The sequence below is a fragment of the Hemitrygon akajei genome, chromosome 16, assembly GCF_048418815.1.
Source record: "Hemitrygon akajei chromosome 16, sHemAka1.3, whole genome shotgun sequence".
In the NCBI taxonomy this organism is placed as follows: Eukaryota; Metazoa; Chordata; class Chondrichthyes; order Myliobatiformes; family Dasyatidae; genus Hemitrygon; species Hemitrygon akajei.
In genome coordinates this window covers 42,444,145-42,458,176 of record NC_133139.1, presented here as the reverse complement: position 1 = coordinate 42,458,176, position 14,032 = coordinate 42,444,145, and the positions used below count along the sequence as shown (strand labels likewise).

General features: G+C 40.6%; 1 protein-coding gene across 3 annotated transcripts in view; it reads left to right on the top strand.

Moving 5' to 3' along the window:
• kdm4b (lysine (K)-specific demethylase 4B) overlaps positions 1 to 14,032 on the top strand; it is a 535,771-nt gene that overhangs the window by 419,670 nt on the left and 102,069 nt on the right. For all 3 annotated transcript variants that reach the window (XM_073068769.1, XM_073068770.1, XM_073068771.1), the window contains one exon: positions 7,320 to 7,396. In XM_073068769.1, coding sequence (XP_072924870.1) covers positions 7,320 to 7,396 — 77 coding nt within the window. The remainder of the gene's footprint in view (positions 1 to 7,319; positions 7,397 to 14,032) is intronic.

Sequence of the window (14,032 nt, the reverse complement as noted above, 5' to 3'; positions counted from 1 at the left end):
ACATTTTTCAGGACCATGGTGCTGCATGAAACAGTACAAAAATTACACTGAACTACGTAAAAACAACACAGGGAAAAAAAAGCTACACTAGACTACAGACCTACCCAGGACTGCATAAAGTACATAAAACAGTGCAGGCATTACAATAAAGAATAAACATGACAATAGGTTGGTGTCAGTCCAGGCTCTGGGTATTGAGGAGTCTGATGGCTTTGGGAGAAGAAGTTGTTACACAGTCTGATTGTGAGAGCGGAATGCTTCGGTGCCTTTTCCCAGATGTCAGGAGGGAGAAGAATTTGTATGAGGGGTGCGTGGGGTCCTTCATAATGCTGTTTGCTTTGTGGATGCAGCGTGTAGTGTAAATGTCTGTAATGGCGGGAAGAGAGACCCTGATGATCTTTTCAGCTGACCTCACTATCCGCTGCAGGGTCTTGTGATCCGAGATGGTGCAATTTCCAAACCAGGCAGTGATGCAGCTGCTCAGGATGCTCTCAATACAACCCCTGTAGAATGTGATGAGGATGGGGAGGTGGGAGATGGAATTTCCTTAGCCTTTGCAGAAAGCAGAGACGCTGCTGGGCTTTCTTTGCTATGGAGCTGGTGTTGAGGGACCAGGTGAGATTCTCCGCCAGGTGAACACCAAGAAATTTGGTGCTGTTTACAATCTCTACCGAGGAGCTGTCAATAGTCAGCGGGGAGTGGTCGCTTCGTGCCCTCCTGAAGAGACAGGTTGCTGGCTCTGCACCAGTCTGTTAGCCGCTGCACCTTCTCTCTGTATGCTGACTCGTTCTTGCTGATATTCTGTAGCAATATCGTCGAGGACTTTTGCTTAAGATTGCACCATGTTCAATTCCATTTGAAACTCTTCAACAGTTGAAGCAGCCAACAAGCATGCATTCGGACCTGGACAATATTCAGTCAGGCAATGAAGAATGGTAGCTAACATTCACAACACCTTCCATTTGGTGATGATTGAAAATGGATTGCTTGAGGAGTAATTAGTTAGATTAGATTTGACTTACTCATTGGGAATTTTGGCAGTTTCTACTTTACCTGTATCCTCTCACATGTCGTTTAACTGTTTATTATCTGTTGTAGAACTAGGAGTAATGAATGACAAATTAACCAGCAAGCATCATATTTCTGATGGAATGTCATAAATTGGAAAGCTGAAGAAGAACAGGTTGTCCTTGCACAATGGGTGTTGTGTATGATCAATGATCAGTCCCATAATATTCCAGTGCACCATTATCCTATGTAACACCTGTCTGTTATTTGCACCTAATAGGTTTGTAGAGCATATAGAATTGCTAACATGCACATCTTTTAGCTGTATTTCAATGGCTGCCTGCTTTGTGTACTTTGGTGCAATCTCTGTTCTATCACACTTTTTTGTCTACTTACTGCAGCAATTCTAGATGGCCTGCTACAAACAAATCAGATATACAATTTCACTGGGGAATATGCATATTCATTATTGTGGCAGGAAAAATAATATGAATCATTGGGCATCTGCTCATCTCTAGATATATATTTGATTTATTCAGGCTTTTCCAGAGGCTGTTACATGTGTAAATAGGGAGAATTACATCAATTGTAGTCGTCATTGGTCTTTTAGTGAATACCAGACATATGAATGTTACTGTTACTTCACAATTATTTGGTATCCTTTAAATGCAAGCTTACGTAAATATGATGCAAATATATCTACTTACTTCACAGTGGTGCAGTCAAATATGCACGTAAGGTATGTATGTATGGTCGAGAGTATTCTGACAGGTTGTGTCACAGCCTAGTAAGGAGACTCCAAAGCTCAAGTTTGCAAGAGGCAACAGAGCGTTGTCAACACAGCCAGCTCCATACAGGTATAATCCTTCACACCTTCAGGAACACCTTAAAGAGCTTCATAAAGTCAGCATCCATCACTAAGGATCTTCATCATCAGCTTCTTGTAAGATTCAGTAACTTAGGAACACCTTTTCCCTTCCATATCAGGTTATTGAATGGGCCATGAGTACTATCTAGTTATTCCTTTTATTGCACTATTTATTTAATTTGCAATTTTTAGTATTTTTTATCTATTGCATTATACTGCTGCTACAAAACAATTAATTTCACAGCAGATGTTAGTTAAAATGAACATGATTTTAATTCTGAGAAGACCACAAGACACAAAGCAGAATTAGGTAATTGAACCCACCGAATCTGCTCCACAATTTGATCAGGCTGACTTATTTAAGGAATAATAAATCTAAACTAAACCAGTATATGTTTCTATGTAGGAAGTGAATAGCAGACTGTTCGACATTTGGGAAAGCAAGAAAGTTTCCTGGGTCAAGTGGGATAATTCCTCTGAATTCATTTTCATTGGTTAAGTTATATTATTTATAGGTCTGAAAATTTCACAAACTTATTGAGTTATAAGGGGAAGAAAGGCAATAAAATACATAACCTGATCCCTCCTGAATTCCTGGGATTCCAAAATGCTTCACAGTCAATAATGCTTTTAAATTAAAGTTCCTATTGAACTGGCAAGCACAAAAGGTTCCAGAAATAGTAAATTAGATAAGTAACTTTTTTAATCACCCAGATTATCCCACCAATTAGGACACAACTAACTAAACAAACAGACAAATTTAATGAACCAGCTGAGAAAATGATGTTTCTGACATCATTGCAACACTTCAGTCATCACAGCCCTAACCACTCAGGCGTGCGCACGCACGCACTCACTCACTCACTCACTCACTCACTCATTCACTCACTCTGCCACCCCCACACCACCTCCCCAGTGGCTGGTCCATTCTCAATTTGTCCCAGGAAACAGTGCTCTCATTCTATGCAGTTGTCTGTTCCACTCAGCATGTTTGCTAGTTCATTCTTTAAACACCATACCAGATATTAGCTACATCCACAATTCAATCTCTAGATAAATTAGAAAACTCCAGATCTGAGATGTTATTGAGTCATAGAAGAGTACAGCTCAGAAACAGGCCCTTCAGCCCATCTAGTCTATACCGAACCATTTAAACTACCTAGTCCCATCAACCTGCACCTGGACCATAGGCTCCATACCCCTACCATCCATATACTTGTCCAAACTTCTTTTAAATGTTGAAACTGAGCTTGTAGCTTGTTTCACACTCTCACGACCCACCTTTGTGTTCCCCTTAAACTTTCACCCTTAACACATGACCTTTTGTTGTAGTCCCACCCAAGCTCAGTGGAAAAAGCCTGCTTGCATTTATCCTATCTATACCCCTCATAATTTTGTATACCTCTATCAAATCTCCCCTCAATCTTTTATGCTCCAGGGAATAAAGTCTTCACCTATTCAGTCTTTCCTTATAACTCGCGTCCTCCTTGTACATTTTCTCTGTATCTTTCAACCTTATTTACATCTTTCCTGTAGGTAGGCGACTTGAACTGCACATAATACTCCAAATAAGCCTTCACAAATGTCTTGTAGAACTTCAGCATAACATCCCATCTCCTGTAATCAGTACTTTGACTTATGAAGGCCAATATGCCAAAAACTTTATCAATCTGTGCCACCACTTTCAATGAATTATGGATCTGTATTCTTAGATCTGTTTTATTTACCTCACTCCTCAGTGCCCTACTGTTCACTATGTAAGACCTATCTTGGTTTGTCCTACCGAAGTGCAACACCTTGCACTTATCTGCATTAAATTCCACCTACCATTTTTGAGGCCATTTTTCCAGCTGGTCCAGATCCCGCTGCCAACTCTGATAGCCTTTCTCGCTGTCCATTACACCCCCATTATTGGAGTCATCTGCAAATTTGCTGATCCATTTTATCCACATTATCATCCAGATCATTGATACAGATTACAAATAATAGTGGACCCATCACCAATCCCTGCGACACTCCAGCAGTCACAGGCCTCTAGTCAGAGAGACAACCATCTACCACCACTCTCCAGTTTCTCCCACAAAACCAATGTCTAATCCAGGATTCCCAGGACCCTTTGCTGAATGGTATTGTTAAAATTAAAAAGTTTGGGAACCCTGGTCTAGTCCAATTTACTACGTCATTTTGTATGCAGAGCAACTGAGCCCTGACCAACCTCTTGTGCAAGACCTCGTCAAATGCCTTGTTTTGCCTTCATTACCTTTCCTGGTAATTTCCTCAAAAAAAACCCCTTTAAGATTGGTTTGACACAACCTACCATGCACAAAGCCATGATGACTATCCCTAATCAGTCCCTGTCTCTCCAAATGCTTGTATATTCAGTCCCTAAAGTCAATAACTTTTCCACGAGTGATGTAAGGCTCATTGGCCTATAATGTCTTAGAGCCTTTCTTAAACAGCTGAACAATATTAGCTATCCTTCAATCCTCTGGTACCGCACCTGTTGCTAAGGATCATTTAAATATCTCTGCTAGGGCCCCTGCAATTTCTGCACTTTCCTCCCACAGGTCTGGGGATTTAATTTGCCTCAAGACAGCAAACACCTTCTCCTCTGTAAGCTGTATTGTGTCCATGAGCTCACTGCTGCTTTGACTCTGTGTCCATTTCCTAAGTAAATACAGATGCAAAAAATTCATTTAAGATCTCCCCTATCTCTTGACTCCACACATAGATTACCATTCTGATCTTCCAGAGGGCTAATTTTGTTGCTTGCAATCCTTTTATTCTTAACATAACTGTAGAATACCTTGGGATTCTCCTTCACCTTGTTTGCTAGGGAACCTCTAGCTGCCTTTTAGTCCTCCTGATTTCTTTCTTAAGTGTTCTCTTAAATTTCTTGTTCTCAATAAGTACCTCATTTATTCCTACCTGCTTATACCTACCACACAACTCTTTTTCTTAACCAAGGCCTCCATATCTCTGGAAAACTAAGGTTCCTTAAACCAGTTATCATTACCTATTATTCTGACAGGCACATACACACTTTGTACTCTCAAAATATAATTTTTAAAGGCTTCTCACTTACCAGGTACACCTTTGCCAGGAAACAGATTAAATTGAGTTGGATTGAATTGCACTGAATTTAAATTCTAGAAATGGAAGACTGTACCCTTTTTCCATAGATCCTGCCTGGCCTGCTGAGTTCCTTCAGCATTTTGTGTGTGTTAAGTGAATTTTATGTTTTGTCTAGCTGAGAAAGGCCAGAAGAAAACTTATCAATATATATTGAATTAAATGGAATAGAAACAGACTGGATGTGAATTCACACCCACGTTTGAACCTGTCCTCACAACAGCAGCTCTCTGTAAGCCTAAGGTTTCCCAGTTTCCCAGAAGGGTCATTAGACAATTGTTAAGATTCATTATTTATTTTCCCTGTCAATGCTACCGAGTTTTATTTAGTAATTGATGAACAATTTGTTCTCTGGTGTTCAGATTGAAGGTGCATGTTTGTATGCTGAATTCCTAACGTTGCTAAAAATATTATGCTAGAAGTCATTGTTTTGTGTGGGAGATGGACAACGAAATTAGCACCCTGATTTGATTCTGCCCATGACAAACTGCTTGATGTAAAATAATACCTTCTGTCTGGCTCCCTTGTTAAACATTTATGATGAACTCGTTATACTTGTTTTTTTTAAAAATTAAGTTTAACTTAAATTAGTGAAGTCACAATTTTTATACCTAATGAACAGTAAAAAAAGCTATGGAATAGGAGAGGAGGTGTAGTGAACCTTGTGGCAACTAATGTTTAGTCCAATTTAATCAGTCTGCACATCCATTTTCATTAGTTATTGTGAAGAAGCTTTAATACTCAGATAATTAAGGAAAGTTTGCAGTCAGATTTGGAACGGTAAACATCTGATCCTGAATTTACAGTCACAAGATAGCTCTGAAGTGCATCCACAGTACATTTATCTGGCGTTGAGGGTATTCTTTTATGTTTTGCATTATCCCCAAAAGCAAATTTGATCTCTATTTCTACTGGTCATTCCATGCTTTCTCCTTTAAAGATTAGATAGAAATTAAAAAAAAAAACACTTTCAATTAGCCATCTATTGTTTGCCGTTGTTTTTTCTCCACGCTGAATCATCGTACTATGAACTACCAGATAGTCTTTCCCAGGGTGAATTACATTAAATTTCAAGTTGTGAAGTTAATCGTGACAGGGAATCAGATAATTCAAAATTAACATACCAGCCCATTAAATTCTACATTGTCTTGAAATAGATATATAGGAAATAGGTGAAAAAAATGGGCTAACTTAGTCATGATTGTTTTAATGTGTGTTTGGCAAGAGTCAGCCGTTTAGAGATGATCGTGAATCATAGATTTCAGAAAATTATCATTTAAGTTTTATCTACCTCAACTGCTCTAAGATTTTGAAAACTGGGCATTGGATGTTGCACTTAGATCTTGGGTTAAGCAGGTACTTCAAAGCACCTTCTTTCAGATGTTCATGTGTAACATGCAGACATGTCATGGATCATTTTATGACAAGTGTTTCTTGTGCCTCACATATTTTTGTGACTGCTGCTCTTCATAAGGTAGTGGTTCGAAGAAACATCGTCTCGTTATGGGGGGGGGGTGATGTGTGTGTGTGTGTGTGTGTAGTTAAATGACAATAAACTTCACTTGACTTGATTTTAGTGAATCTTCAAGTTCAAGTTTAATTATCATTCAACCACATACATGAAAATTGCCAAATGAAACAGCGTTCCTCCAGGGCCAAGGTACAAAACACATTATCCACAGCACATAGCAGAAGTAGCACATATGGTTGCAATTTCAGAGAAAAAAATCATGCAATCACAAAGAGGGAAAAGATAATATAGCTCACGTTCCTGAGTGGCAAAACTGTACTTGGTCCTGGTCCAACTTATTCTTCCATCGTGAAGAACAGCACTGGCAGGAGGGGCCCACCCCCAACTCAGTACGGGTTCCACCACACCCTTCAGGGGCTCTCCCACACTGCCTCAGCTCTCTACCCCTGGGTGACTGCAACAGCAGCTGAAGCCCAGTCCTTGCCACAACCAAGGCCACACAGCTCCCCTGCCGTCAGTCTCAGCAATGAACCAGTGAACCAGCCTTGCAGTATTCTACATACCAATGTCCAATAGGATCCTGTGATCACAATAAAAATGTCCAAGACAATCATTCACTCTGTTTGTTGGATCGTGCACTGCCTGGGCACAACAGTACTCAAGTCCAGACAACAACATAACAGTACACAATAATCGTTTGAGCTTTGCGGTGAAGACCAAACTTCAATTCAGCATTCTGAGGGAAATGAGGATTTTTACTACTACTTAGGTACAGCACTGATTTGAAGATAGGCAAGTACATTTGCCAATATTTCCAACCAGTTGATTTGTTCTTTACAGGTTGCTATGGTATTCGACCAGATTTAGTCAAGGACGGCTGGACCTGTTCGCGATGTACAGCCAATTCTTGGACAGCGGTAAGTGTTCCATACAAAATGCTTCACAACTGTTTCAAGATAGAGATCAACAGGTTATCCTGGCTCAAGGGGTTGAATACAGGCAGTGAGAGAAGTGAATGGACAGTTTCACTTGAGTAAAGTTTTAAAAGTTTTGCACTTTGTAATGCAATTAGGAAGTATGGTGGGATATCCTTCCTAGACAGCTGATTGGTTAACAGTTTTCTCATGCCTCTATTGTCATATCCTATATTATATTTAACAGAAATTTCCTATTTGTGCTAAATTAGCTCATCTTGCATGTGATAAGCAAAGAGAAGCTACAATTAGCCTAACCACTCCTAGCAGGAGGAGTAAAAATAACGTTACTTACAGAACCACAATCAGGAAAAAAAATAATGCTTAGCGAGACATCCAGTGTGACAGGAATAAATACAGCTGCAGCTGCCCCACTGGATGCCTCTGACTCTGAATTTGAAAATGAAAATATCAATACCTGGTAGTTGTATCACTGGAATTTAACCACTGGATATCTTACTTTGAATGTAGGAACAAGTGTTAAATAATGACACACGTAGATGCTAAATTTTGTGAGTAGTAAATCCCTTATAGTGAACTTTTCCAGAAATTGCTTGTCCTTTAAAAATACGTTTTTGAGCCTGCATCACCTTTTAAACAAGTCAATTGTGATATCCTCCATAACAGATACCTGACACTGACAATTGTATTCCGTGAAATGCTATGACCTTTATGAAGCTTACTAAAGAAAAATCCTCCCCAGAGGAAAGATGGACAACAAAGAGAAATATATTTCATGAAGTTTATTAAAGAACAGATCCTCTGCTTCAGGTTCAGAAAGTATGAGATTGATTTTTTTTAAAAAAAAGGAAAAGTAGTGGACTGAAACTTTGCATGTGGAGGGAAGAAAGCTAAGTGTGTGCTAAAATTCAAGCAGTCAGTAATATTTTGAACTGATCTTGATAACTTATTTGTTGTGAATCAAGGATATTATTGATGTTAAATCAATTCCAATCATTATATCATCCTGGTGCAATCACAACAACTTGGAAACAAATGTTCTCAAAACAGTGGAGATGCATATTGAGCAACACGCACAAAATGCAGGAGGAACTCCACAGTCCAGGCAGCATCTGTGGAAAAAAGCACAGGCGACGTTTCAGCCCAAAACGTCAACTATGCTTTTTTCCATAGATACTATCTTGCCTGCAGAGTTCCTCCAGCATTTTGTGTGTGTTGCTCGGATTTCCAGCATCTGGAGATTTTCTCTGGTTTGGGAAATGCATATTGACTTCAGGAGAAATTTGTCTCCTCTCCACCCAATCATCACAACTAAAAAGTTAACACTGTTCCAACATTCAAGTTTCTGCACATCATTATTTCACAAGACCTCTTGGGGGAGAATCATATCTCATTCATTAACAGAAAGGCTTGGTGGAGGATGTACTACTTACGGCAGTTAGTAAAATTCCATCTTCCTCAATAATATTGGTGTGTTTCTACCCTGCCATCGTAGATTGCGTCCTCACATCAGCCTTTACTGACTGCTTTACTGCAGCACCCTCTCACAATATACAAAAACTTCAGTGAACTGTCAGATCAGCTGAAAAGGTTATTAGCTGCAGTCTGTCTTCACTACAAGGTTTGTATCAACTTTATTCACTGTATACATTTACATAGTAGGAATTTGCTGTGGTGTGGTGGCACAACATGCAACAAAAACCAACAACATTCAACAATTATAAGAATAAAGAATTATATTTAAAAACTTATATAAATAATGTAGTGAGGGTGCTCAAGACTTTTGCAGAGTACCTTATTCATCAACGTGTAGCGGAGAGCGAGTTTGTATGTCTGGTGGGAGCAAAGGATGTTGGGAAGGCGAGCACGGTGTGCCACAATAAGGACAGGTGGCAGAGAAGGAGTCTGGTGCAGACACAGCTAGCCCCGAGGCACCAGGCAAGGCTATTGATTCCAAGTAATTTGTCTATTGATCATTACAGAATGTCCTTCTGGTGCTTCACCCCCCCCCCCCTTTCCCTTCCCCTTATCCTAACCATGATTCCCCTCTCCCTGCTCCCTTCCTACTCTCAGTCCACAAGAAACCCACTGCAGAATCAGGTTTATCATCTCTCACATATGTCATGAAGTTTGTTTTTTGTTGTGGCACCGGTACAGTGCAATGCATAAAATTACTGCAGTACTGTGCAAACATCTTAGGCACCTCTACTACATACAGTATATGTGCACACTACTGTATTTACGATGTCAATAGCATTATAAAAAGTAGTTTAAAGTGTTTACAGTGCAGTGAGGGGGTAATAGAGTGGGTGAGGACAAAGGAGTGGGCAGAAAAACTGTTGGGGGTACTACCCACCCAGCAAACAACCTCTTCCAAAAACTCCCTTCTGGAAAGTGCTATAAAGCTATTAAAACAAAAACTTCACACCATCTTAAAAGTGTCTTCCCCCAGGCAGTTAATCTGATTATCCATTCTAGTTAGCCCCCCACTTCCCTGTATCTTTTTATAATGCTGTTTACATTGTAAATACGTGCACATTTTATTCCATATCTATACTTTAATGTCTAAGTTTATTATTTAATATAATTCTTTATTCTTATAATTGTTGAATGTTTTTGTTGCATATTATTGCAACACACCACAGCAAATTCCTCATTTGTAAATGTATACAGTGAATAAAGTTGATCCCTGATCCATATATTTTACATTATTAATAACACTTTCACATGTGAAGGCTTCATCAAAAAATATATAAAATTGGATTCCTTTGGGAACTTCTCATGTCTGGGTATGGATAAATGGTTGAAGCTGTGCAGAATTATTTACAGTATATTACAGCAGTTGAGCTCATTTGGTGGTTTTGTATTACATGTTGCCAATCCTTAGACAATCAAAATCATTGAAGTCACAGTCTTTTGGTGGTGCCTTCACAATGTAATCCAACACAGACTCAAAAATAAACTCTGATTCTTGTTTAATTATTTAAATGCTGCCAGTTTCAGATTGTTGGTAACCATTCTCATTCCAAGAAATCAAAGCTGAGATGGAAAGTTCATAGTCTTTGTGTTTGCTTGATGCTGATTTAAGATTCTGTCCACATGTCTGTTGCATCACTAAAGCCATCTTTTTCTATCTCTATAAAAGTACTCAGATCTATGCCTGCCTCAATTTGATTGCTGTCTAAATAATTCACTCCTTTGTTATTTATGATTTTTGCTGATCAATACTTTTCTGTCTAGCCATCCATTTTCCACTGAGTTTGTATGCATTCAAGCCTCTGCAACTGCTCTCTCACCTCTGCCCATTTACTGGCTTTAACAATACCTCGATTTTAAAGGCTGATTTGCACCACCAAATATCTTCTACCCCAGTACCACCCTATCTGCAAACTCTCCAGCCCTACATACCTCCTAGATTTCTTCACTCCTCCCATTATGCACTCCAGTTGTCTCCCAATCTTCCTTGGTCCGCTACTTGGTCTATCATGCTTTCAGCTATCATGATCCTATGGTCTCAAATTAAGTGCCTTAAATTCTGCTTGCCTAAGTGTTTCTCTTTCCTCCTTTTTGCAGAACCCACTTGCTTTACTGAGCCTTGTCATCATCTACCCTGTTTCATTCTCAGTAGTCCTTTCTATCTAGTATAACAGTATTGTCAATTTTTTGATAATTACTCCATTTATGTCCTTAAGGTATATTAGAGAATTTGTATTAATTCATATTGTTGCATAATCATGTATTCCTTCCCTCCAAACACCCCCATTGCTATTGCTGCTTAAAAGTTGATGTCTCCATGTTGACTTCCTATTTATTTTGTGTTGTTAATCACTAAGATTCTGCTTTTGTTTGTGCAATGGCTACATAATTTTGATCAAAATTTGAAACCATTCAGTACTAAAGAGAAACGTTTGAGTCATCGAACAGGTACTTCAGCCGAACTCATCCATGCCGACTATGTTGCCCAGCAAACCAGTCCCATCTGCCTTCTAAACCTCTTCTATCCATGTACTTATAAGACCATATGACATAGGAGCAGAATTAGGCTATTTGGCCCTTTGAGTCTGCTCGGCAATTCAATCATGACTGATCCTTTTTTTCCCCCTCCTCAGCCCCACTGCCTGGCTGTCTTCCCATAACCTTTGATGCCATGTCCAATCAAGAACCTATCAAACTCTGCCTCAAGAACCTGGCCTCCACAGCTGCCTTCTAAATGTTGCTTATGTGCCTGCCTCAATCACTATTTCTCATAGCTTATTCCAAATACGTACCGCCTTTTGCAAGAAGCAGGTGACCCTGATGCCCCTTGTGGATCTCTTGCCCCTGATATTAAACTTTGTATTCTTGTTTTTAGCATCCCCTCCCTGGGAAAAAGACAGTGTGCTTTTACTCTGTCTGTGCTGCCTTTATGGCAGTTATTTAGTTTATAATATTTTCGCTTAGTAATTTGTTAGCATTTTTTAGTTAAAGTTAGGATTGTTTAAGTAAATTCATTTGTCTGTAATATATCGCGGCTGCGACGACGTCACATCCGGTTTCGCCGCGTCTTGTGGGAAAATACCGGTTTGGGATAAACGCAAGGGTGGGGGTTGCTCCCATGTGGCGCCACAGCGCTAGTTAAGTTTCTCTCTACGCACCAAAAACACAGTGAAAGCAACGCTGTAAGTCATTAGATATTAGAAGGAAACAAACACTGTACCAATCTTGTATTGTTTTATCAACAGTTTTCACCATACGTTAATGTGAAGAGTGAACAGTAAATGGTTAATCTTACTGCGACCTTGTTTTCATTGACTCCGGTTTATCTCGACGTTTAACTCGGCATTACGTTACACCCGAGCGAGAACGTTACAGTGAAAAAGCGGCATTATCAGGTGTTTAAAGTGCAGCAATGTCAACTCATTCCAGCATCAAGTCGTTGCCAAAGTCGTCGCCATCCTGCGACAGGGGCAGTAGGGCATCAAGTAAGGCCACCCAAGCAAGAGCTAAAGCAGAACTCGCCAATGTGCGAGCGTGCTTTGCCAAACAAGAATTAGAAGTAAAAATGAAAGCGGCTGCCAGAGAAGCCGAAAACCAGAAGGAAGAGGCTGCCAGAGAAGCCGAAAACGAGTTGGAAGAGGCTGCCAGAGAAGCCAAAAACCAGAGGAGAAAAGCCGAAATCAAGAGGAAAAAGGCTGCCAGAGAAGCCGAAAACGAGTTGGATGAAAAAGGGTAGAGGCAAAGTTAGAAGTGCTGAAGCTAGAACGAGAAGCAGCAGCCGCCAGGGTGGAAGCAGAGTTAAGAGAAGATGCTGAAGAATGGCATGATTGGGTTGACGGAAGATCTACTTCAGAAAAGATCAGATTGGAACGCACAAGCGACTATGTCCAATCTCAAATAGAATGGAAGACTCTTTCTTCCTCTCCTTACTTATTTGATAACGTCCCACTTCACGAGGAGGCTCAGAGGGGCCCGACTGCATCACATCCATCCGAGGAAGATAATTTACCCTCGCAACTCCGCGATGAATCCAGGAATGAAAGGGCTCATGACCAGTACTTCTCGACACCAAACTTACCAGATTTGGGGAGAAGAGAGGCAAGGGTCGAATTCAGGACAACAAATTCCACAACAAATGTACACCCTCAGTCGTGTACCTGCAGACATGTTCCCTCAGCCCGCATGCCACTTGCAGACGAACCCGTAGCATGGTATTTCGCACAACGGGATCTCGTCACTTCAGGACTATACCAGTTCGACGATAAACCTGAAAATTACCGTGCATGGCACTCCACATTCACCAACGCTATCAACGGAGTCCAGCTCAGAGCAACCCAGGAGTTGGATCTTATGACAAAATGGCTGGGAAAAGAATCATGTGAACAGGTGAGACGCATACGTTCAGTGTACATCAACAAACCCGAGCTAGCATTGAAGAAAGCATGGGAGAGACTTCAGGAGGGCTATGGAGCCCCCAAAATTATTGAAGCGGTGCTATGCCAACGTTTGGGAAATTTTCCTAAGGTGTCAGCCAAGGACCACACCAAGCTAAGAGAATTCGGAGATTTACTCATGGAGATTCAAGGCGCCAAAGAAGATGGCTACTCAGCTGGTCTAGTATACCTAGACACTCCAACCGGGATTAGACAACCCGTGGACAAACTTCCATTTGGGCTGCAGGACAGGTGGTTGTCCGTTGCCTCGGAGTACAAGGAAGAACACAGAGGTCGATTTCCTCCCTTCGAGTATTTCACTAGGTTTGTGTGCAAGGAGGCGAAGAAGCGAAATGATCCTAGCCTCATAGGGCCAGGAAGCAGTACAATTTACACCAAGCCAGATAAATCCTCTTTGAATAATTTCAACATTAATAAACCAGTCTCAGCGCTTAAGACTGAAGTCTTTACAACCACCCTAGCAAGAATTGTCCTTTGCATAACAAACCCCACCCCCTCAAAAGATGCAGAACGTTTAGGGAAAAACCCCTTGAAGAGAGGGAGGCCCTTCTCAAGGAGAAAAGAATATGTTTTAAATGCTGTTCCTCGACCTCTCACTGTGCTAGAGAGTGTACGATCGCCGTGAAGTGCCCGGAATGTAATAGCACTAATCACGACGGGGCCATGCATCCTGGCCCGTTACCGCGAA